The 22354-nt window shown below is 47.3% G+C and overlaps 1 protein-coding gene across 4 annotated transcripts; it reads right to left on the bottom strand.

Annotated features, from left to right (window-relative positions):
• Nucleotides 1–10039: 10039 nt before the first annotated feature.
• LOC123063211 (uncharacterized) lies at nucleotides 10040–14748 on the bottom strand. Of its 4 annotated transcripts, XM_044486954.1 has the most exons (5): nucleotides 14401–14742; nucleotides 12478–12890; nucleotides 11210–11445; nucleotides 10553–10676; nucleotides 10040–10441 (listed from the first exon to the last, which is right to left on the bottom strand). In XM_044486954.1, exons 1-5 carry the CDS (start codon nucleotides 14529–14531, stop codon nucleotides 10113–10115), a joined length of 1233 nt encoding a protein of 410 aa, XP_044342889.1. In that variant the 5' UTR covers nucleotides 14532–14742; the 3' UTR covers nucleotides 10040–10112. The 4 variants fall into 4 exon arrangements, with proteins under 4 accessions (XP_044342889.1, XP_044342888.1, XP_044342886.1 ...); XM_044486953.1 differs by having other exon boundaries at nucleotides 10040–10676; nucleotides 12478–12866; nucleotides 14401–14748; XM_044486951.1 differs by having other exon boundaries at nucleotides 10040–10676.
• Between the last annotated feature and the right edge of the window lie 7606 nt (nucleotides 14749–22354).

The raw sequence follows: 22354 nt of genomic DNA, 5'->3' as shown, positions 1-22354 counted from the left end.
TTCATACCACAGGTGGCTTGAAGAGACTTTCCACAAAGGTGTTAGGCGGGACGGGGTCGCGTTTAGCGCCCATTCGAGCAAGGATGTCCGCTGCCTAGTTACTGTCCCGAGCGACGTGGTGAAACTCAAGCCCCTCGAACCGAGCTGATAATTTGAGGACGGCATCGCGGTAAGCTGCCATCTTCGGATCTTTTGCATCAAATTCTCCATTTATTTGGGATATTGCGAGGTTCGAATCCCCGCGCACCTTGAGGTGTTGTATGCCCATGGACACGGCCATCCGGAGACCATGCAGGAGGGCCTCGTATTCGGCTGCATTGTTAGAGTCGGTATACAGGATTTGTAATACATAATGGATCATGTCACCTGTAGGGGATGTCAGGACGACACCAGCCCCCAGCCCGGCTAACATTTTAGAGTCGTTGAAGTGCATCACCCATTTGGAGTATGTGTCGTACTCTTTAGGGAGTTCGGCCTCTGTCCACTCGGCGACAAAGTCAGCCAACACCTGAGATTTAATAGCTCGGCGTGGTTTGTATGTTATTTCAAATGGTAGGAGCTCGATGGCCCATTTGGCAATCCGGCCGGTGGCGTCCCGGTTCTTTATGATATCATTAAGTGGTACCTCTGAAGCCACCGTGATTGAACACTCTTGAAAGTAGTGTCGCAGTTTCCAGGATGCCATAAAGACCGCATATGCTATTTTTTGATAGTGTGGGTACCGGGATTTGCATGGCATAAGGACCGCCAGTACATAGTATACTGGTTTTTGGAGTCGGAATTTGTGTCCCTCTTCTTCTCGTTCAACAACGAGCACCGCGCTCACCACTTCGTGGGTTGCGGATATGTAAAGCAACATGGGTTCACCGACGTTTGGTGCAGCGAGGATTGGGTTGCTTGCCAGCAGAATTTTTATTTCCTCCAATCCAGCTGTTGCCGCATCCGTCCATGCAAAGTGGTAGGTGCGCCGAAGTAGGTGATAAAGTGGCGGTGCCTTTCCTCCCAATCTAGAGATGAAGCGGCTTAGAGCTGCAATGCAGCCTGCTAATTTTTGGACCTGTTTTAGGTCTGTTGGGATTGCTAATTGCGACAGGGCTCGGATTTTGGCTGGGTTCGCTTCAAACCCTCTATTGGAGACGGTGAACCCGAGCAGCTTTCCGGTTGGAACGCCAAAAATGCACTTCTCCCGATTGAGCTGTATGTCATATGCTCGGAGGTTGTCGAATGTGAGACGTAAGTCGTCTACCAAGGATTCGACATGTTTCATTTTGATGACTACATCATCTACATATGCCTCGACTGTCTTGCCGATTTGCTTTTCCAGGCATGTTTGAATCATGCGTTGGTAACTGGCGTCGGCGTTTTTTAGTCCGAAGGGCAAGGTGTTAAAGCAGAAAGGCCCATACGGGGTGATGAATGCCGTTGCGGCCTGGTCAGATTCCTTCATCTTAATTTGATGGTATCCGGAGTATGCGTCGAGGAAACATAGTGAATCGTGTCCTACGGTTGCATCAATGATCTGGTCAATGCAGGGCAACGGGAAGGGGTCCTTAGGGCATGCCTTATTAAGGTCTTTGAAATCGACACAGAGGCGCCAGGATTTATCCTTCTTTGGCACCATGACCAGGTTTGCTAGCCAGTCGGGATGTTTGATCTCCCTGATGAATCCGGCTTCGAGTAGTTTGTCCAGCTCCTCCCCCATAGCTTGTCGTTTGGGTTCAGAAAATCACCGCAGTGTTTGCTTGACTGGTTTGAATCCCTTTACTATGTTTAGGCTGTGTTCGGACAGTCTGTGTGGGATTTCTGGCATATCAGACGGGAGTCAGGCAAAAATGTCCCAATTCTCACGCAGGAACACACGTAATGCAGTGTCGACCATCGAATCCAGTTGTGCCCATATAGAAGCCGTCTTCTTGGGGTCTGTCGGGTGAACTTGAAATTTGATTATTTCGTCTGTTGGCTTTGAAAGAAGTGGGCCTCTTATCGAGGATTACATCATCTCTATCCACTATGGAACGCAAAGTGGTTAGCTCCTTGGCTGCAAGGGCTTCGGATAGTGCCTCGAGGGCCAACGATGCGGTTTTGTTTTCGGCCCGGAGTGCTATGTTCGGATCACTGGCAATATTGATAACACCGTTGGGACCGGGCATTTTGAGCTTCATGTACCCGCAGTGGGTATGGCTTGAAAGCACGTGAATGCATCTCGCCCCAACAGGGTGTGGTATTCGCTGTTGAAGGGTGCCACCTGGAAGAGCAACTCTTCGGACCTGTAGTTCTCCCGAGTGCCAAATACCACATCGAGATTTATTTTCCTCGAGCATCACACTTCTCGACTGGGGATGATTCCTCAAAGGTTGTACTGCTTTGCTCGATGCGGCTCATGTCCATCTGCATTTTATTGAGCGTGTCCTCATAGATGAGGTTCAGTCCGCTACCGCCGTCCATGAGTACTTTGGTGAGACAAAAGCCGTCCACAATGGGGTTTAAGACCAGAGCGGCTGGTGCTCGGACTGATCGAGCCCTTGGTTCGTTGCTGGCGTTGAAAGTTATCGTTGTATCGTTCCAAGGGTTTATTGTGGTTACTTGGTTGACTTCGGCGAGGTCGCGGAGCGCCCTTTTGCGTCAATTGTTTGAAGAAAAGGTCTCGAAGACCGTAAATACGTTGAGATCGTCACTCTCCGAGGAGTGTTTCTCTATGGTGGTTTTGGTGAGGATAGCTTCACCGCTCTTAGCAACCTGCCGGAGTACCCAACATGCCCGAAGGCTATGTGTCGACTCAGTATTCGGCGTCGTGTGTATCTGGCAGGGCTTGTTGAGCCATTCATCAAGGACAGTTCTGCTTCCCATGAAAGGTTTGATTTTCTTGTCCATAGGATGATGATCAGGTGCTTCGAGAGGATGCACAGGTTTTGCCCGTCCGGTGAGTGGCTTAAAGGCGGGTGGTTCCCACCGAGCTGTCTGGGCTTTCCAGGCGCTTTCCATTGCGCAATACTTGTGGACTATGTGTGCCAAATCTGCAAAGTGCAGTATGCGATGGCGTTTGAGGGCATTAAGGATCCCTTCATCCGTACAGTTGTGGCAAAATACGGAGATCGCGTCATTGTCGCAGCAATCTTTGATCTTGTTTTTAACAAGGAGGAATCTGGCCCAAAAGTGATGGACTGTTTCCTCAGGTTGCTGCCGCACATGCATTAGGCCACATATGTCCGGAGGACTGGAATTTCTTGGGGAATATTGTTTGCGGTGGGTGGGCGAGCTTGAGTTCGAACCCTGTCCCACTGTGGGATTCAGAGTTTGAAGAATTTCCGAGGTCACAAGCCCGGGATCCGGAGTGCCCTGGGAGTTTTTAGATTCAACGCCTGATTCTATGTCCGGAGGACAAAGGGTCTCTTCCTGAAGATGGATGTCCGGCTCGCGGGGCTCGGAAATCTGGACATAGTTTGTTCTCGGCATAGGCGGAGAGGTATTCTCGGCTTGTTCCTCCACAACCGCTACCAGATGGGTGATCGGCGGGGACTTGATTTCCCTCTGATCGTGTTTAAGCCCAATCCGATCGTAGTCAGTGGCGACTCCCACGGCGGCGATGCGATCTAGCAGCTCGTTTACAGACGAGACCTCTGCCGGATCCATCTTGTCGGAGAGCTCGAGGCCGATGCGGAGATTGTGTTTGGTGATTTGGGGGCCGCCTTTGGCTTAATGGCTGAGCGGGCGCCCATAGTAAAACTGCCAAGCTAGAGGATCTGCCCTGGAGCCAGGGCTCCTCCAGAGGTGATTTTGTCGTTGATGACCAGACGAGCCATCGACCCTTGTACTAACGGCACAGAGGAACTCTCAATGAAAGCACCAATGTCAGTGTCAAAACCGGTCGATCTCGAGTAGGGGGTCCTGAACTGTGCGTCTGAGGATCGAAGGTAACAGGAGGCAAGGGACACGATGTTTACCCAGGTTCGGGCTCTCTTAATAGAGGTAATACCCTACTTCCTGCTCGATTGACTTTGATGAGTATAGGGTTACAAGAGTTGATCTACCTCGAGATCGTAATGGCTAAACCCTAGATGTCTAGCCTTTATGATTTGCGATAGCCTCTACGGACTAAACCCTCTGGTTTATATAAACACCGGAGGGGGCTAGGTTTGTACAAAGTTGGTTTACAGAGGAAGGAAACTATACGCCGGGACGCCAATGTTTCCTTCCACGCAAAGGAGAGTCCCATCCGGACACGGGGAAAGCCTTCTATCTTGTATCTTCACGGCCCATCAGTCCGGCCCATGTCACATAGCCCGGACGCCCGAGGACCCCCTAATCCAGGACTCCCTAACGGGTATTTTACAATTGATGAATAAGCTCTTTATTTTGGTACTTTTGAACAGATTAATCACATGGAAGCAGCTTTGTTGATGCTGAAGTGGTTGAAATACGTGATCGAGACTACGTAGTCTCATTCTTCTATGCATGTGATATTGTGGAATGAAAAAGGTTAGTAATTTAAGTAAGGAATACGTCCATTTAACTCCCTCAGGGCATCGAGGTTAGTCTATAAAATTGGGTACCTGACCCCAGAAGTATTCCATACTTTCTAAATCACTCACTGGGTGGTGTAGGAGGTGGCTTCGTACAAAGTAATTTAGTACAGACTATCGAAAGCATTGTCATTTTGCCATTTGAGTTCCTTCTCACTCAGCTTTTTGACTCAACATTCGTTTGCCGTGCGGTCCACATGGCACATGTGCAAAAACCACCTACAAAACTACAACTAGGGGCGATTGGTGTTGAATACTTTTGAGAGGTCGAATACCAGGCTAGTCTATAAAATCGAGTATCTGAACCCCAAAGTATTCCATATTGTTTAAATCATTCACTGGGGTCGTTTACGAGGTGTGCTTTGCACATGCGGTCCACATGGCACATGTGCAAAAACCACCTACAAAATTGCACCTAGGGGCGATTTCGACAATGTTGAATACTTTTAAGAGGTGGAATAGCAGGCTTTATACTTGAAGAGGTTAAGTAGGCGAACCTCAATACTTGGGGAGTTAGGTAGACTTATTCACTGAAACAATTGCGGATAAGTATAGAAGTGCACCTGCTGCATAGTGATGGGACATATTTAACTCCTCGGTTTTTTATTTACTCCACATATTAGGTTTATGTAAAGTCAAACTTTATACTCCCTCCGTCCGAAAATACTTGTCATTAAAATGGATAAAAGGTGATGTATCTAGATGTATTTTAGTTCTAGATACATCCCTTTTTATTCATTTTGATGACAAGTATTTTCGGGCGGAGGGAGTATATACTTTCAACAAGTTTGTATAAAAATATATTAACATATACACCACTAAATCAATACCATTAGATTCATCATTACATATATTTTCACATCATGTAAATTTGTTAATGTAAATGTTCATATTGTTTTCTATAAATTTGATCAAACTTCATAAAGTTTGATTTCAATCAAAGTTAATATGAGAAATAAATAAAAACGGATGGAGTACTAGACAGACATATAGTCTCGGACAGCAACGCCGCCGGCCGGCGGAGCTCCACAATTCCCGGGCCTGGCTGACTGGACGGTTCCAATCAATACGCAGCACTACAGTCAAACGGTGCATGCATGCATCCATACGCATGGCTGGCCATGTCAATGCACACCATGCGACGGTACCACAAGATGACCGGATGCATCGAGGGTTAATTGTGCCACAAAAGTTAAAAAATGTTTGAATACTTGAACAAATGTTCGCAAATGTGGAAAAAAAATGTTTGTGTTTCCACAAAAAATTTCTCATTTTTAAAAATTATTCACTTTTCAAAAAAATTGTGTTTCCATTTTTTTTAAAATATTCAACTTTTCATAAAAAATTACATTTTTATATTTAAAAAATGGTTCGCATTTTAAAATTATGTTCAGAATTTTAAAATATGCCCACGTTTCAAAATTTGTCCTCAAAATTAAAAATGTTCGCTAAAGTACTTCAGTCTGCTACAGTACCCAGGTCTCCCACCCGCTTCACTGACACGCCAATGGGCCGGTCCAGGTTCGGGGCGCACCCTACTCGAAGGGGCTGACTCCTTCACGCAACTAGGGTCAAATATTTTTCAAAAAAAACAAACTAGGGTAAAATAGGAGCTTCCGTCAGACATCGTCTGGAATATCACTATTCATTAACGTGCCACTGACAGCTCCAACCGTGCCAGTCACAAACACCTAAACAGATAAACCAAAACCAGTCAGAAGTTAAAGATCAGAAGTTTTCCAAAAAAAGAAAAGGAAACGTTTAACACCGGTGCGCCGGCTTAACTTTGCGCCGGTCGCGCTGGCACGCACTCGCACACCACACGCAAAAAACTGGGCACGTGCCTAGGTGGGTCCCGGAGGGCATGCCCATTCCTCATCTCTTTGCTATACACGGCGCATCCATTTCTCCTCTTTCTATCTCCCTTTTCTTTTCTCCGCCATTAAATCTCTCAACACCGCATGGCGAGCTCGTCCCTGTCTCCGACGGTGTGACAATCTGCTGCTGCTCTGGACGGGAGACGCCGCGAGCCTGAGCCAGGCGTGGGAGCTCTGTAGCTAACCCCCTTCCCTGCCCACGATTGCAATGGGGGAGGCGGCGTTACTGCAAGGAAGACGACGAAGGCCCGCGGTTGGGGAGCAGCCGGCCGGGGATGTTTCAACCGGCAGGGGCGGCGGAGAGTGGGTGCGTGTCGTGATGATTTTTTGCTACAACTGTCGTCTGTTTTTTCTACTACTGACAAAAATTTTGCTACAAGGATTTTCATGGCGAGGCTGCAACCACGAACGGCGGTGACGATTTTTTTGCTACATCCATCGTCAGATTTTGCTACGACAGGCGAGAATTTTTGCTACAATGATTTCATGGTGAAGCTGCAATAGGAACGGCGCGTGACGAAGTTTTGCTGCATCCATCGCCGGATTTTGCTACGACCGGTGAAGAATTTTGCTACTGTCGGCATTTGTGGTCGGCGGCGGCTACAACCACGACCACCAAAATTGCATTTTTGCTACCACCACATCGCCTTTTTGCTACAACCAAAGTCGCTTTTTGCTATAACCGGCTCTCGGTGATGCTGGAACCGTCAGTGTGAGGAGCTGCGAGTGGGCCGACGAGGATGCTACAACCGGCTGCCGGCGATGCTGGAACCGGCAGTGCGAGGAGCTGCGAGCGGCAGACGAGGATGCTACAACCGTCTAGGCATGAAGCTACAACCCCTAGCGTCCTTTGCTGGAAGCGGCCACCGCCGATGCTACAACCTTCTTTGACAGATGCTACAACTGTCAACGGCGGGAGCTACAAGAAGCGATGGCGGGATGGCTAGCCGTGACCATGATTTTGCTGGGACGGGAGACGGCGGTGCTGGCGGAGCTACAACGATGGCTGGTGGTGGAGATGCGATGGTGTTCCCCCGTGCAACCACGGGCGGTTGGGAGCTGCAATGGCGACCTCGGGCATGACGGCGGCGACCTCGCGCGACGACGGGGGCGACTTGTTGCGGCTCACCGGCATGAGGAACAGACGGCAAGCGCAGGTCACGGACGGCCAGCGAGCGCTTGTTGCGCAGCCGCGCGGGGAGGCCGGCGAGAGCAGATGAGGATGAGCGGTTATGCTGGGCTCTATCTTTTTTCTTTTTTTTTGCTTTTACCTGTGAGATGAACGGGATCGTATGGTTAGGAAGTGGCGCATCGAGTGTTGCTATACACACGATGTTGTGCAGCCGATTTGTGCACGATTGCACTGATCCAGCCATGCATGCGTTGGAGAAAGTGGAGGCCAACGGCTAGATCAAGCATCGTCCGATGTTCGGCTGTTGTTTATCGTCTGGATAGTAGTTCCGACTACAAAAGCAAATGCACAGGCACTTTAACAAGATGCAGATAAAATTCAACACCTCTAATTGATTTAGTCGGCCGCTGCTTATGCCTTTCTTCTATAATAAAACTTCTCATGTCAACAAAGTGCTAGTGGACACATACGAGTCTTGGTCATCACCATATCTACTTGTAGCTGGGAGCAAAACCAGGGGAGAATAATAGTCAGCTCACAAGTTTATCTCAAACAACTTCCCAGTGGTAGCTTGTTCCAGTATCAGCACCAAGCATTGATCAAGCATGACAGTCCCTTTACTCAGACAGGCATCAACGGTCCTTTTTTTGAAAGCAGGCTTTATGATTAACTGAGCATCCCAGCAAGCAAATCAACAGAGTACACATACTAGATACTTGCACACTGAGAGTACACATATTTGTTTTATCGGCAACGCGAATTTATACAACGCCGCTCCTCAGGTCGCTCCCGCGGGCGGCCAGGGGGGCGAACCCCAGCCGCCGCCAGCGCAGCTCCACCGCCCCCTCCTCCCCTCGCCGCCGCTGGCAGAGGTCGCCGGGCCAAGCCCGCGCGGCCCGGCGGCGGCAGGGCGGGCTGTTCGTCTCGATGGGATTTCCGGTCTTGCTCCCGCGCTGGTGCGTGCTCCGGCTGGGGCGGCCGTGGCTGGGCGCGGGGAGGCGCACGCAGGGGCGGCGCAGCGTGGCTGCGTCGATCTGGAGCGTGGCTGCGGGACACCTTTCGTCAATCTGCTGCGTCGATCTAGAGCTGCGTCGATCCAGGCAGCACAGATCTGCTGGGTGGGCGCCGTGGCAAGGGCGCCGGGCGTGCGAGGGGCTCGGGCAGCGATGGTGGTGGTGCTGCGGCGCGGTTGGTTGACAGGGTGTGCAAGGGGCCCGTGGCGGCGACGGCGTGGAAGTGCGGCTGCGTGCCGCGGGCGTTTTAGATCTGGTCCCCGGCGGGTGCTTGGTGGCGTGCATGGTGCACGTTGCTGCGCTTGTTGCAGGGCTGCGGCCTGGATCCATGGTGGCTCCTGGCCTCGGGCAGCGCTCCTCTACCCCTTGTCGGCATGGTGCTTGGTAGGGCATGGCGGCTTGCGTTGCGTCCGGTGGTCCTTCATCCGGTCAACACTTGATGGATTTGGCGCCTCTTGCCGGAGTTTGGCCGCCGGTAGTCTCCGCGTGGTGCGGCTGGCTGCAGTGGTTCTTGGTGCTTCTTTGTCCACGGGTAGGTTCTTTGGTGGTGGTGGTGATGGGTGGGCTTGTCGGCATCGGTGCGGATTGATGTGCGGTCGAGGGTGTGCTGGGAGCTTGGGTGAAAACCCTGTCTCGGCCTTGTGCCGTGACTAGTGATGACGATGGCTGCGGCTGTCGTTGACCTTCTTGGAGGCATCGCTGCTTTGCTGCCGCACCCCTCTTGCATGGATCCAGTCGACGGTGCAGCTCCGGGGGAAACCCTTGATCCTGGGTGATCGGACGATGGCGGCGCCTTGGTGTCGTTTTCCCTCTAGGGGGCTTCGTCTTTGGAGCTGAACATCGGCATGCGGGACTTGTGGATAGCGTCGGTTCGCGTCGAGGCTTCTGTGGCGACAATGATGGGGGTGAGCGAGGTCGGAGACGTGGCGCTGGTTGAGGTAGTCGGCTCTTCTCTGACGTGTCCGTGGGATTGCCTCGGCTGTTTGTCGCAGTGAAGTCGAAGCTGCTGTGGCGGGGCCCAGTGGTATACGATGACGTGTGATGGGTGGTCCGTTCGGTGATCCTCCATGGCGCCAACCTTGCCTAGTTCTCCTTCGTAGTTCTTCATCAGAGTTGGAGTTGCGCTGTCTTGCCGCAGGTGGCTGAGTTCTGGCATGGGTCTTCATGTAGCTCCTCATGGCCTCTTCAGTATGGGTTGGGTCGATGATCGTCTACGGCAAAGTCGGAGTCGTTTGCTCGGTGTTTAAGGGTTGGCGATGAGGCCACTAGGGGAGAAGTGATGACGATGACGCCCGCGTACTATCTCGATGATGCCCTTGTTGGAGTGTGTGTGGGGGTATCCAGTGTGTGCCGCTCAGCGGTTTGTGATGGTTTTCGCCCGGTTTCCCAGTAATTAACCAAGCAACTCTCTTCTGCTTAATTAATGGATGAGGCAAAACTTTTGCCTCCGTTTCATAAAATAAAAATAAAAATTAGGCCACAGGTCCACGACTTGGCTGCTTATCTGAGAGCTCGTTACACACAACTATTTGACAAAGTCCATCCAAGGATGTGATGAATTGAAACAAACCTAGTGCCCCTTAGGTAAAGGCGACCAGGTCACCTTCACTGAGATTAACGCAAAATCAGTCTCTATCTTTCGAGCATTAGACCCGTGATTGCCAGCAATGAAGGAACAATCATGTTCAGCGGAACTGGACGACTCCAGGCCAACCTTAAACTTCAGGTGTATCGAAGAACCTGTCACTACAGCAACCACAGACCTTTTTAAGCTTTGTGTCTCACCAATGACGCCATCGAAGAGTCGGATTTCTTCACTCAACCCACTGGTCAAACAGCCGAGAAACAAACTAAAACTGTTTTGCACTTCTGATATGAAAACTTCTACGGTCGCCTCAACTGCATTTTCAAGACGTGAAAAAGTTACATCAACTGCGCCAGAATCGCCATGGATGCGATTTGTGAACACATGACAATTCCGTAAGCCCATGTCGCCTATCATTGACGCACCATCGATCAACTGTAGATCATCCTTTTCTTCTTTAGCAGTCCTGATCCTCATGTCATATTCGATTAGAATATTACCATAAAAATCAATCCCTCGCTTGGGGCCAGCCAAGTTGAAGAGGGAACCCTACAAAATTATTATTATCTAGTAGCTCTTCATATAAAAGTAAGAAAGAAGTTTCACTTGTAACAATATTTACATAAAATGGATATTTACAATTGATGAACAAAATCTTTATTCTGCTGCATTTGGACAGATTAATCACATGGAAACATCTTTCATGATGCTGGAAAGAGATAAAGTGGTTGTAGCATGTGATAGAGATTACATAAGATCCAAACTCATATGTTCTATGCATGTGATTTGTGAAATGAAAAGAATAAGTCCATTTAACTCCCTTTTAGTCTGCTTAACCCCCTCAAGTACAAAATTGGGTATCTAACCCACAAATTACTCCATACTGTCTAAATCATTTCCTGGGGTAGTTTTGGGGCAAAACAACCTCCAAAACTACACCCATGGGCGATTTAGACGGTGTTGAATACTTCTAAGGGGTCGAATACCTGCCCTTATACTTGAGGAAATGAGGGGGTTAAGTAGACGAACCTCAATACTTGGGGGAGTTAGGTACAATTATTCAGACAAGTATCGATGTGCACCTGCTCCACGATGATGGGATCATCCCTGCTATATTTGATGATATAATTAAGCAATGGATCCAGATCATCCCGCACTGCTATGTATCCATATAACGCTACTGGTCCACCATCCACGTCAAGTTTAGCCAGCTTTATTGATAAAATTTGGAACATGTGACTAGGTGCATGCCGCATGCAAGTTCCATTGAGGATGAAGCAATTTGAGGGCTCTGTAAACATCATTGCCTCGAACACAGCTACATAAAAAATACAGTAATATCGTAATTGGATATTCATACAGTAAATAGGTACCTAACACAAAAGGTAAACATGCCGCTTGAGGATTCCATGGCCCTATTGAAATTTTTTATTTACACCTAAGTGGAAACTATCTATGTTATACTAGAAATTCTGACCCCCTCCCTTCACCCCTGAGAAGTTACTCTTTTGAGGAAACACAAAGAAAAGCAGAAGAATATGTAATCGCCTCAGAAGGAAAAAGTCAACAACAACAACAACAACAACAAAGCCTTTAGTCCCAAACAAGTTGGGGTAGGCTAGAGCTGAAACCCATAAGATCTCGCAACCAACTCATGGTTTTGGCACATGGATAGCAAGCTTCCACGCACCCTTGTCCATGGAAGCTTGCTATCCATGTGCCAGAACCATGAGTTGGTTGTGGGATCTTATGGGTTTCAGAAGGAAAAAGTCCCTCAATAAAAATTCTCTCTTTCCACAAGTCTTCTTTTAAGTTGAGTTTTCTTTTGGATGGTACATAACATCAATACCTGATGTTATAATATATTTTCATGATTTTCCATGACTATTTCAGGTTGGGAGCACCTAAACCTGTCTAACAATTAGGATGCAAAAATTACATGCTAAAGAGAATGAAAAGTTATGAAGATATCCCGTGCCATATGACATGATGCCGTCAACATAAACCTATGTGGAGCAGGAGAGATAAATATCATTATGGAGTGAAATGCGGAGATATAATGTCCAATGAATCACAACAATGACTAAGACAACGTCTAAAGGCACACACCCACTTTGCTTTAAGACACACGGAGGTTAGCTGTCTCCTGCTTTTGCTCAACACCTAACAAACTCATCCCTTGAGTAACCTACGAGATTTCTTTTTCTTGGTGGCCGATAGCATTCAACTAGTAAAAGTAGGCAAAGTAAAGAAGAAATGGAGGATTTTAACAGAGAATTTATCAGTTGACCTAGATACTTGAAAAATGTTGTGATAACAAAGAAAAGGAGAAGAGGTATTGATCACTTACTCTCACTGCGGTCTGTAATGAGACATTTTCTTGTCCATGGATGTGTGCATTTGTATATAGAACCATCACGGTGCCTGCTTTTTGGAAAAACATCCAACGGGAGTACACCTTCAAAGGGGTATCGAGCCATCAATGCATCCCAGCTCTCATATTCTTCGTCATCGCTGACCACGATTTCTTCCCCACAGCCAACAGTTTTCCCCCATGTATCACGTTTGCCATCTATAATCTCGCCATAACAAGAAATGAACTCCTTAGTTCTGCTCATGTTGTTCATGCCTTGGGTGATGGCAGAGTGCTCATGGGCAGAAGTGGTGAGCAGCCGCGTGTCTGGTTTGGCAGAATCATGGCCTTCTACTTCACTGCTTCTGATGCCGGTGGCCATGTTCCTAAATCCAAGAGGAAATCTATCACTTCATCATCCGACACAAATAAGAATCAGGGTGGACACGGTCCGGGCCGGTCCGGTCCCGGTCCGAGCCGTCGTTTGGACCGGCCGCCGGCGGTCCGGGCCGGACCGGACCGAGCAACATGACGGTCCTGATTTCAGGGACCGGACCGGCGGCGACGAAGCCTGGGCCAGACCGAATGGACCGAAAGGACCGAATGGGCAGGGTTGATGTGTGCAGGTGCAGCGGCGAGTTGGGCGACGCGCGCGAGTGCAGCAGCGAGTTGAGCGATGTGCGCGAGTGATGTGACGAACTGGACGACGTGCGCGAGTGCAGCGGCGAGTTGGGCGACGTGCGCGAGTGATGTGACGAACTGGACGACGTGCGCGAGTGAAACTGACGAACTGAATTTTCTGAAACTGACGAAACTGAATTTTCTGAAAATTTGACACCACGTATTTAACTGACAGTCTTCGCGCTCGTCCAGAAGAAGTGCATAAAAGCCTCGAACAACAGCTGCGGCTTCACCTTCAGAGTGTTCGGGATCGTCCCCTAGTACTTCCTCGTGGCGCCGGCGAGGTGCAGAGCGCTTCGGATCGTGTCACAGTTCTTCAGAGCTGTGCCCGGTGTGCATGTTTACTGCTTAGTTTTCCTTTAATGCAGAAATCACTTGCCATGCAACGTGTGCATGTCCACCTCTTCGATTAGTTTGAGGTTAGTTAGATCTGGCCGTTGTGGGAGCTCGTGGCATGGCACGATTCAGCTCATGCAGCGACAACACAGCTGCGTATGGGTGGACGTTGGATGGCACGGCCGCAATACTCGTTCCTGGCCATTCTCTCGTTCCATTCAGTTGCAAGAAAAACGTCTTGACCCGCAGCTCATGCGGCCGCAATACCCGCAGGAATTGGTGCCATGGTTGGGGTGGATGCCATGTTCGAGAACTCCAGATCGGCGGCAGTGCATGAACGACAGTGATGGCGACCGGCGGCAAGAGGATACGGCGCACGGGGAGGAGAGGAAGGATGGAGAGCGGAAGCTCGGAGACATGTTGGTTCACCCGGAGGATGCAGGTGGCCGCGACGACGAGGAACGACAGCCGCGGTGACTGCGCTTTCGCGGTCCGACCGAGCGGCTCGGTTAAAGCCCGGACCGGACCGACATTTTCTCGGGCCCAATATTGCAGCCCGGACCGACCAATTTTGCTACCGGTCCTGGACCGTCCGGTCCGGTCCTGAACGGGCCACGAGCGGGCCCAAAAGCCCGCTCGTTCCGTCCAGCCTGAAATAAGAACATGAGATGGTATCCTCAGTCAGTATTTACCTACCCCCCACCACCACCACCACCAAGCGAGCGAAGCAGAGATCCAAATCCTCTGTTCCCCGTTAGTAGCGGCGAGCGAGAGCTGAACAAGGGTTTTCATCAAAAGAAACCCGAACACCCCCCACCCCCAATTTTGGTCGGAATACAGATCCAAAACCATAGAAAAAAAATAAAGGCGCAAAATTTAGAACGAGAACAAAAATAAACGTACCTGGAAGCACGACGAACAGTTGGATTGAGACGCTCACTGGGTGGGGAAAGTCGTCGCGCAAGCGCGGGCGGCCACCAGCGAGGCGGAGCAGAGGCCATGAAAGAGACAAGTGGTCGCGAGAGGCGGTTCATTGAGGCAGGAGAAGTGGCAAACGTTAGGCAGGCCGTCGGAGGAGACGATGAATCGAGCGGAAGATTTGCAGCCGAGCGCGCGGCGGCGCCAGGGAGGGGAATAGCTAGATAGTGATGGATTGGAGGCGGTTGTGGTTACTGAGGGAGGGTCGACTGGTTGCGCATCGGGTTTGCGGACTGCCGCCGCAGGCCGCACCGAGCATGACCCTCCCCTCCCGAGCATTTTATTACAGGGTCTGCCTATATATATTACACATCTCCCCCTCAAAAAAAAAAATGTAAGATACACATCTCCCCCTCAAAAAAAAAATACACATCTCAGCATATCCTCTTATTTGTTTCCTTTCCCGAGTGGAGCGTGAAAAAAAAAAGGCAAGTGAAGCAGTGCGCTGCATAGGAATTGAACCCAAGAACCTGTACTGCAAAACTACAACTACTACCACTACAACCAATAGCTATTCATTCATGAAACGAAAAACATTCAGGAATATAGCACAGAGTCCATATTAGAAAAATGGGTTTTTATCATTTATGCCGTCAGTTGTGTCTCACTACTCAGTTTTGCTACTAGGAATTTCAACTGGTCAAAAATGTCATCGCTTTGTTAGACACATGCTTAAAAATGCCACCGAACACCATTATTGTGATCTCAAATCTTTTTTGCCATGTTATAATGACATAAATACCTATGGACCAACATGTGAGCTCTTCCTCTATCTCACCCTAATAAAGTCTGGGCCCACTTGATCCCGACAGCGTTCTTATTTTTTTTTATAAAATTATTTGCTTGCTTACTCCTTACAAGTGAGTCCACCCTTATTATTGTGAGGTAGAGAGAACTGACATGTGGATCTAGGCTTATTTTTTGTCATCTAACATGGTCAACGAGTTTGACGTGAAAATAACAATGTCTAACGGCATTTTTAAGCAAACATCTAACTGAGCGATGGCATTTTTAAGATATCTAGTGGCATTTTTGAGCAAGCATCTCACGGATCGATGGCATTTTTGAGTAGTTGTAACTTCTACTGGCAAAACTGAGTAGTGGGACACAACTAGTGGCATAAATGATACAAACCCTAGAAAAATATGTTTGAAATTTTTTTAAACCTTTTTTACAGATTGTGATTTGAAATATCGAATATTTATAAAAATATAAAAATTCTATAAATTATTTTTCAAATGTGAATAAAGTTTATAATTCGTATTTTTATTAAAAAATAAGAACAAAATTTGGTATTCTGAACGGTTTCTTCTCAAACAAAACTTGAAGACATCGATAATTTTTTAAAATCCCCAAACAAATTTTGGAGTGTAGACACTTTTGAAAATTCCAAACATTTTTTAAAGACACGATTTTTTTTTATTTTAATAAAAATTCAACAAAAAAATGCACCATTTAGAAAATGTTGACATTTAAAAAATGTACAAACATTGTGATGTTTTTTTAATATATTATACAATGGAAAAAATCGTAACATTCAAAAAATGTTCATGACAATTTTGTAAAAGAAACTTCACGCATTTAAAAAATCATGACATTCTCTAGAAATTATTTTATGCAACGTAAAGAAAATATTCACATAATATTTTTAAAAAAGTTTCATACCATTTTTAGGAAAATGATCAGTAGGAATTTGAAAAATGTTTATGATCTATTCTAAAAAATGAACAGGCCTATATGTGAAATATATTCATCATGTATTTAAAAAAGTGTTCAATGTGTGTTAAAAATGTTGCCGAGTATACAGAAAAATATACAATGTGTTTTACAAAAGTGGACGTGTATTTGCAAAAAAAAAACAACTATATAGGGTACTGGGTTGGGAACGAGTTGCATGCCGAGAGTGGACATACAACTATGTCGGGTATGAGTTGCATGTTTGGCTTGGACATGCCACTGGGTTGGGTGGGTTTCCATGTTGGGGTTGGTCATGGAACTAGATAGGGGTCGAGGCAAGTCGCGTGTTCAAAAACAAAGCACAAGCCTAGTTGCGAGTCAAAGGGTGGGTTTGTAAGTGGGAGAACTACGAGCTGAGTTGCGAGTTGATGATAGACTTACAACCGGGACAACTACAAACTATGAGACCAGTTGCAAGTCAATGGTCGACTTGCAACTGGGATAAAACATACTACGGTTCCAATTGCGAGTCAAGGATGGACTTGCACATATAATGAAAGACAAAAACATAGGCCTAGTTGCGAGTCAAGGGTGAGCTTGCAACTAGGATAAAACAAATTACGTGCCTAGTTGCGAGTCGAGCGTGGACTTGTAATGGGGAAAAAATATAAAACAATGATACGATGCGAGTTGAGGGTGAACTTGCATCTGAGATGAAAAACAAAACACATCCCGGTTGCAAGTCGAGGGTGGACTTGCAACTGGGACAACAACAAACTATGGGCCTAGTTGCGACTCGATGATGGACTGGCAACTTGGACAATAACAAACTATAATCCTGGTTGTGAGTCGAGAATGGACTTGCAACTAAGACAGGTATGAAACAATGAGCTCAGTTGCGAGTCAAGGGTTGACATACAATTGGGATGAAACAAACTACGACCCCAGCTGCGAGTCAAGTATGGACTTGCAACTAGCATGAAAGACAAAACACATGCCTAGTTGCGAATTCGGGAGCTCAGCTAGACGGGGCAGGGTCGTCGTGCTGGCCAGCCATGAATGTGCCGACCGGATGATAGCCCCTGTGGGCGCCATCGGTTTGGTCTGGCGCAGGCAGTGAGTGAGAAGCGTGGCATTGCTGTCCGAGACTACGGGCGTGTTGGGGTTATTGGGGAATATAGTAATTTCAAAAAAATTCCTATGCACACGCAAGATCATGGTGATGCATAGCAACGAGAGGGGAGAGTGTTGTCTATGTACCCTCGTAGACCGGCAACGGAAGCGTTGACACAACGTAGAGGAAGTAGTCGTATGTCTTCCCGATCCGACCGATCCAAGTACCAAACGTACGGCACCTCCGAGCTCTGCACACGTTCAACTCGGTGACGTCCCTCGAGCTTCGATCCAGTCGAGTGTTGAGGGAGAGTTTCGTCAGCACGACGGCGTGATGACGGTGATGATGTTCTACCGACGCAAGGCTTCACCTAAACACCGCTACGATATGACCGAGGTGGAATATGGTGGAAGGAGGGCACCGCACACGGCTAAGGAATGATCACGAAGATCAACTTGTGTGTCATGGGGTGCCCCCTTGCCCCCGTATATAAAGGAGAGAGAGGGGGAGGTGCGGTCAGCCCTAGGGATGCGCCTGGAGGAGTCCTACTCCCACCGGGAGTAGGACTCCCCCCTCTTGCCTTGCTGGAGAAGGAAAGGGGAAGGGGAAAAGAGGAAAGGGGGGCGCCGCCCCCCCTTCCTTGTCCTATTCGGACTAGGGGGGAGGGGGCGCGCGGCCTGCCCTGGCCGGCCCTCCTCTTCTCCCTTAGGGCCCATTAATCCCCGGGGGGGTTCCGGTAACCCCCCGGTACTTCGGTAAAATCTCAATTTCACCTGGAACGTTTCCGATATCCAAAAATAGGCTTCCAATATATCAATCTTTATGTCTCGACCATTTCGAGACTCCTCGTCATGTCCGTGATCACATCCGGGACTCCGAACAACCTTCGGTTCAACAAAACCCAAAAACCCTAATTACGATCATCACCGAACTTTAAGCGTGCGGACCCTACGGGTTCGAGAACTATGTAGACATGACCGAGACACGTCTCCGTTCAATAACCAATAGTGGAACCTGGATGCTCATATTGGCTCCTACATATTCTACGAAGATCTTTATCGGTCAGACCGCATAACAACATATGTTGTTCCCTTTGTCATCGGTATGTTACTTGCCCGAGATTCGATCGTCGGTATCTTAATACCTAGTTCAATCTCATTGCTGGCAAGTCTCTTTACTCGTTCCGTAATACATCATCCTGCAACTAACTTATTAGTTGCAATGCTTGCAAGGCTTGAGTGATGTGCATTACCGAGAGGGCCCAGAGATACCTCTCCGACAATCGGAGTGACAAATCCTAATCTCGAAATACGCCAACCCAACAAGTACCTTCAGAGACACCTGTAGAGCACCTTTATAATCACCCAGTTACATTGTGACGTTTGGTAGCACACAAAGTGTTCGTTCGGTAAACGGGAGTTGCATAATCTCATAGTCATAGGAACATGTATAAGTTATGAAGAAACCAATAGCAATAAACTAAATGATCAAATGCTAAGCTAACAGAGTGGGTCAAGTCAATCACATCATTCTCCTAATGATGTGATCCCGTTAATCAAATGACAACTCACGTCTATGGTTAGGAAACATAACCATCTTCGATCAACGAGCTAGTCAAGTAGAGGCATACTAGTGACACTCTGTTTGTCTATGTATTCACACATGTATTATGTTTCCGGTTAATACAATTCTAGCATGAATAATAAACATTTATCATGATATAAGGAAATAAATAATAACTTTATTATTGCCTCTAGGGCATATTTCCTTCAGTCTCCCACTTGCACTAGAGTCAATAATCTAGATTACACAGTAATGATTCTAACACCCATGGAGCCTTGGTGCTGATCATGTTTTGCTCATGGAAGAGGCTTAGTTAGCGGGTCTGCAACATTCAGATCCGTATGTATCTTGCAAATTTCTATGTCTCCCACTTGGACTAAATCCCGAATGGAATTGAAGCGTCTCTTGATGTGCTTGGTTCTCTTGTGAAATCTGGATTCCTTCGCCAAGGCAATTGCAACAGTATTGTCACAAAAGATTTTCATTGGACCGGATGCACTAGGTATGACACCTAGATCGGATATGAACTCCTTCATCCAGACTCCTTCATTTGCTGCTTCCAAAGCAGTTATGTACTCCGCTTCACATGTAGATCCCGCCACGACGCTTTGTTTAGAACTGCACCAACTGATAGCTCCACCATTCAGTATAAACACGTATCCGGTTTGCGATTTAGAATCGTCCGGATCAGTGTCAAAGCTTGCATCAACGTAACCATTTACGATAAGCTCTTTGTCACCTCCATATATGAGAAACATATCCTTAGTCCTTTTCAGGTACTTCAGGATGTTCTTGACCGCTGTCCAGTGATCCACTCCTGGATTACTTTGGTACCTCCCTGCCAGACTTATAGCAAGGCACACATCAGGTCTGGTACACAGCATTGCATACATGATAGAGCCTATGGCTGAAGCATAGGGAACATCTTTCATTTTCTCTCTATCTTCTGCGGTGGTCGGACATTGAGTCTTACTCAACTTCACACCTTGTAACACAGGCAAGAACCCTTTATTTGCTTGATCCATTTTGAACTTCTTCAAAACTTTGTCAAGGTATGTGCTTTGTGAAAGTCCAATTAAGCGTCTTGATCTATCTCTATAGATCTTAATGCCCAATATGTAAGCAGCTTCACCGAGATCTTTTATTGAAAAACTCTTATTCAAGTATCCCTTTATGCTATCCAGAAATTCTATATCATTCCCAATCAATAATATGTCATCCACATATAATATCAGAAATGCTACAGAGCTCCCACTCACTTTCTTGTAAATACAGGCTTCTCCAAAAGTCTGTACAAAACCAAATGCTTTGATCACACTATCAAAGCGTTTATTCCAACTCTGAGAGGCTTGCACCAGTCCATAAATGGATCGCTAGAGCTTGCATACTTTGTTAGCTCCCTTTGGATCGACAAAACCTTCTAGTTGCATCATATACAACTCTTCTTCCAGAAATCCATTCAGGAATGTAGTTTTGGCATCCATTTGCCAAATTTCATAATCATAAAATGCGGCAATTGCTAACATGATTCGGACAGACTTAAGCATCGCCACGGGTGAGAAGGTCTCAGCGTAGTCAATCCCTTGAACTTGTCGAAAATCTTTCGCAACAAGTCGAGCTTTGTAGACAGTAACATTACCGTCAGCGTCAGTCTTCTTCTTGAAGATCCATTTATTCTCAATTGCTTGCCGATCAACGGGCAAGTCAACCAAAGTCCACACTTTGTTCTCATACATGGATCCCATCTCAGATTTCATGGCTTCTAGCCATTTTGCGGAATCTAGGCTCACCATCGATTCTTCATAGTTCGTAGGTTCATCATGATCTAGTAGCATGACTTCCAGAACAGGATTACCGTACCACTCTGGTGCAGATATTACTCTGGTTGATCTACGAGGTTCGGTAGTAACTTGATCTGAAGTTTCATGATCATTTAGATACATTAAAACTGAGCACCCTCCCAGCCCTCTCAGGCCATCAGCATTTCTATCCGTTGGATTATCTCTTTTAGACTTTTTTGGCCGTTCGATTCGCTCTTAATCGCGCCCAAATCACACGTACAGGCTTCCTGACGAACGCTAACCTTCTCGGGCCGCTGCTCCGGTGGTTTTTTGGGTACCTGAGATTCAATTGGGCCTACTGGGCCTGCTCGCGAGCCTGGTCTCTTTCGCTCGCGTGGCGGCTCTTCCCATGGACGACCGAGCTAGGTCGCGAATGATGCGGGAGCGACGGCCATGGCGATCCTGGCGGCTGGGCAGGAATCCTATAGCCTACTGTGACGCAGCCTTCCCTGCATCGTCGCCTATCACAGCCTCAAGCAATGGTGCACCTCCCTCTTTCTTGATCTCTAGCAGACTAGTAGCAATGTCCACCGCTAAGCGCTAGCTTTCCAGGTAGCAGCACCCCCCCTCGGTCGTTTTGCTTACCACAACAACACGTCCCCCCCGTCTACCTGAGTGCTCAGATCCGGAATGTGGAACGCCACCGCCGCTATCATCCAGGGTCGTATGTTGCCGCCACTGGCCTTGTGGCTCTAGATCAAGGGGATTTGGGGTGGATCAAGAGGATTAGATTTGGGCGTTTATCTATGCATCATGACACCCTCCTCCTCTAGACGTTGCCGTCAATTCCCCTCCTCCCAAGGCAACCAGTCAATCACCTTCATACAACTTTGCAAACTTTTTTTATCTCTGTCTTCCACTCACCCCCGTACGATATTTCATCCAATCTGCGATTTCTCTCTATTCTGGTGGAGCCAGTTGCAGGTCAAAACGTTGTGCTATGAGGAGGTAAAGGAAATATTTATGGAGGAACTTAATGTTCAGGTATTGGTAGTTCTTTCTAATAATTTTTCTATGGTGTCATTTGATTAATATAGGTAATTGGTTGTTGCAAAATATAATTACGGTTTGCTCTTTTCAACTTTAGTGATATCATGCCATCATCCTCATAGGTGTGTTCTGCACGTCATGTTCTTTGTAGCTTTCTTGTGTGGAAACAACCAACTAGAAAAGGCAGGAAGTGTGTCTTAGTGATCATGTTTCAGTACTGCACACAAGAAGTTACCCGCTCCGAGTTTTGTTTTATGAAGAAGACTTGAATATTTGCTCCAAGTGGAAGAGACTATTACTGTCAGACAGTATTGGTTGCTGTTGCAGGATTACAGTAATAATTTATTAGCTAGGATTTTTGTCAGCTGAGCATTTTCCTCTAGACGTGTGTGCCATTTGGAATCCCTTCGGTCCAAATCAATTTCTTATCTATGTTCACTCTATGGCGATCCCATATTTTTTATACTATGTGATTCCTTCATGCTTCTTTCATTGGTTCATATTTTACGATGATTAATTACACGACAAGGAAGGTTTATATTTATCATATTTTTGGTAGAATCGGTTCTATGTGTGTTTGTTCCTTTTCGTTCCATCGAGTTAGGCATGAAATAAGTTCAAGTTCAATTGTTGTTTACTTCAGCAAAGTCATGCCTTGTTGTATCGGTGTGTCGGTAGACCTCATCTCCCACTA

Source organism: Triticum aestivum, chromosome 3A, assembly GCF_018294505.1.
Source record: "Triticum aestivum cultivar Chinese Spring chromosome 3A, IWGSC CS RefSeq v2.1, whole genome shotgun sequence".
Classification (NCBI taxonomy): domain Eukaryota; kingdom Viridiplantae; phylum Streptophyta; class Magnoliopsida; order Poales; family Poaceae; genus Triticum; species Triticum aestivum.
Note: the sequence above shows the minus strand (reverse complement) of the source record. Positions and strands in the feature narration are given on the sequence as shown.

What these genes read in the sequence shown, in the direction of transcription:
- LOC123063211 (XM_044486951.1), bottom strand. Translation starts at nt 14,531, where the DNA reads ATGAACCGCCTCTCGCGACCACTTGTCTCTTTCATGGCCTCTGCTCCG. An exon ending in ACTGTTCGTCGTGCTTCCAG is followed by an intron (nt 12,891 to 14,400) that starts GTACGTTTATTT and finishes CGGATGATGAAG; the next exon opens with TGATAGATTTCCTCTTGGAT. An exon ending in ATCCCATCATCGTGGAGCAG is followed by an intron (nt 10,677 to 11,209) that starts GTGCACATCGAT and finishes ATAATTTTGTAG; the next exon opens with GGTTCCCTCTTCAACTTGGC.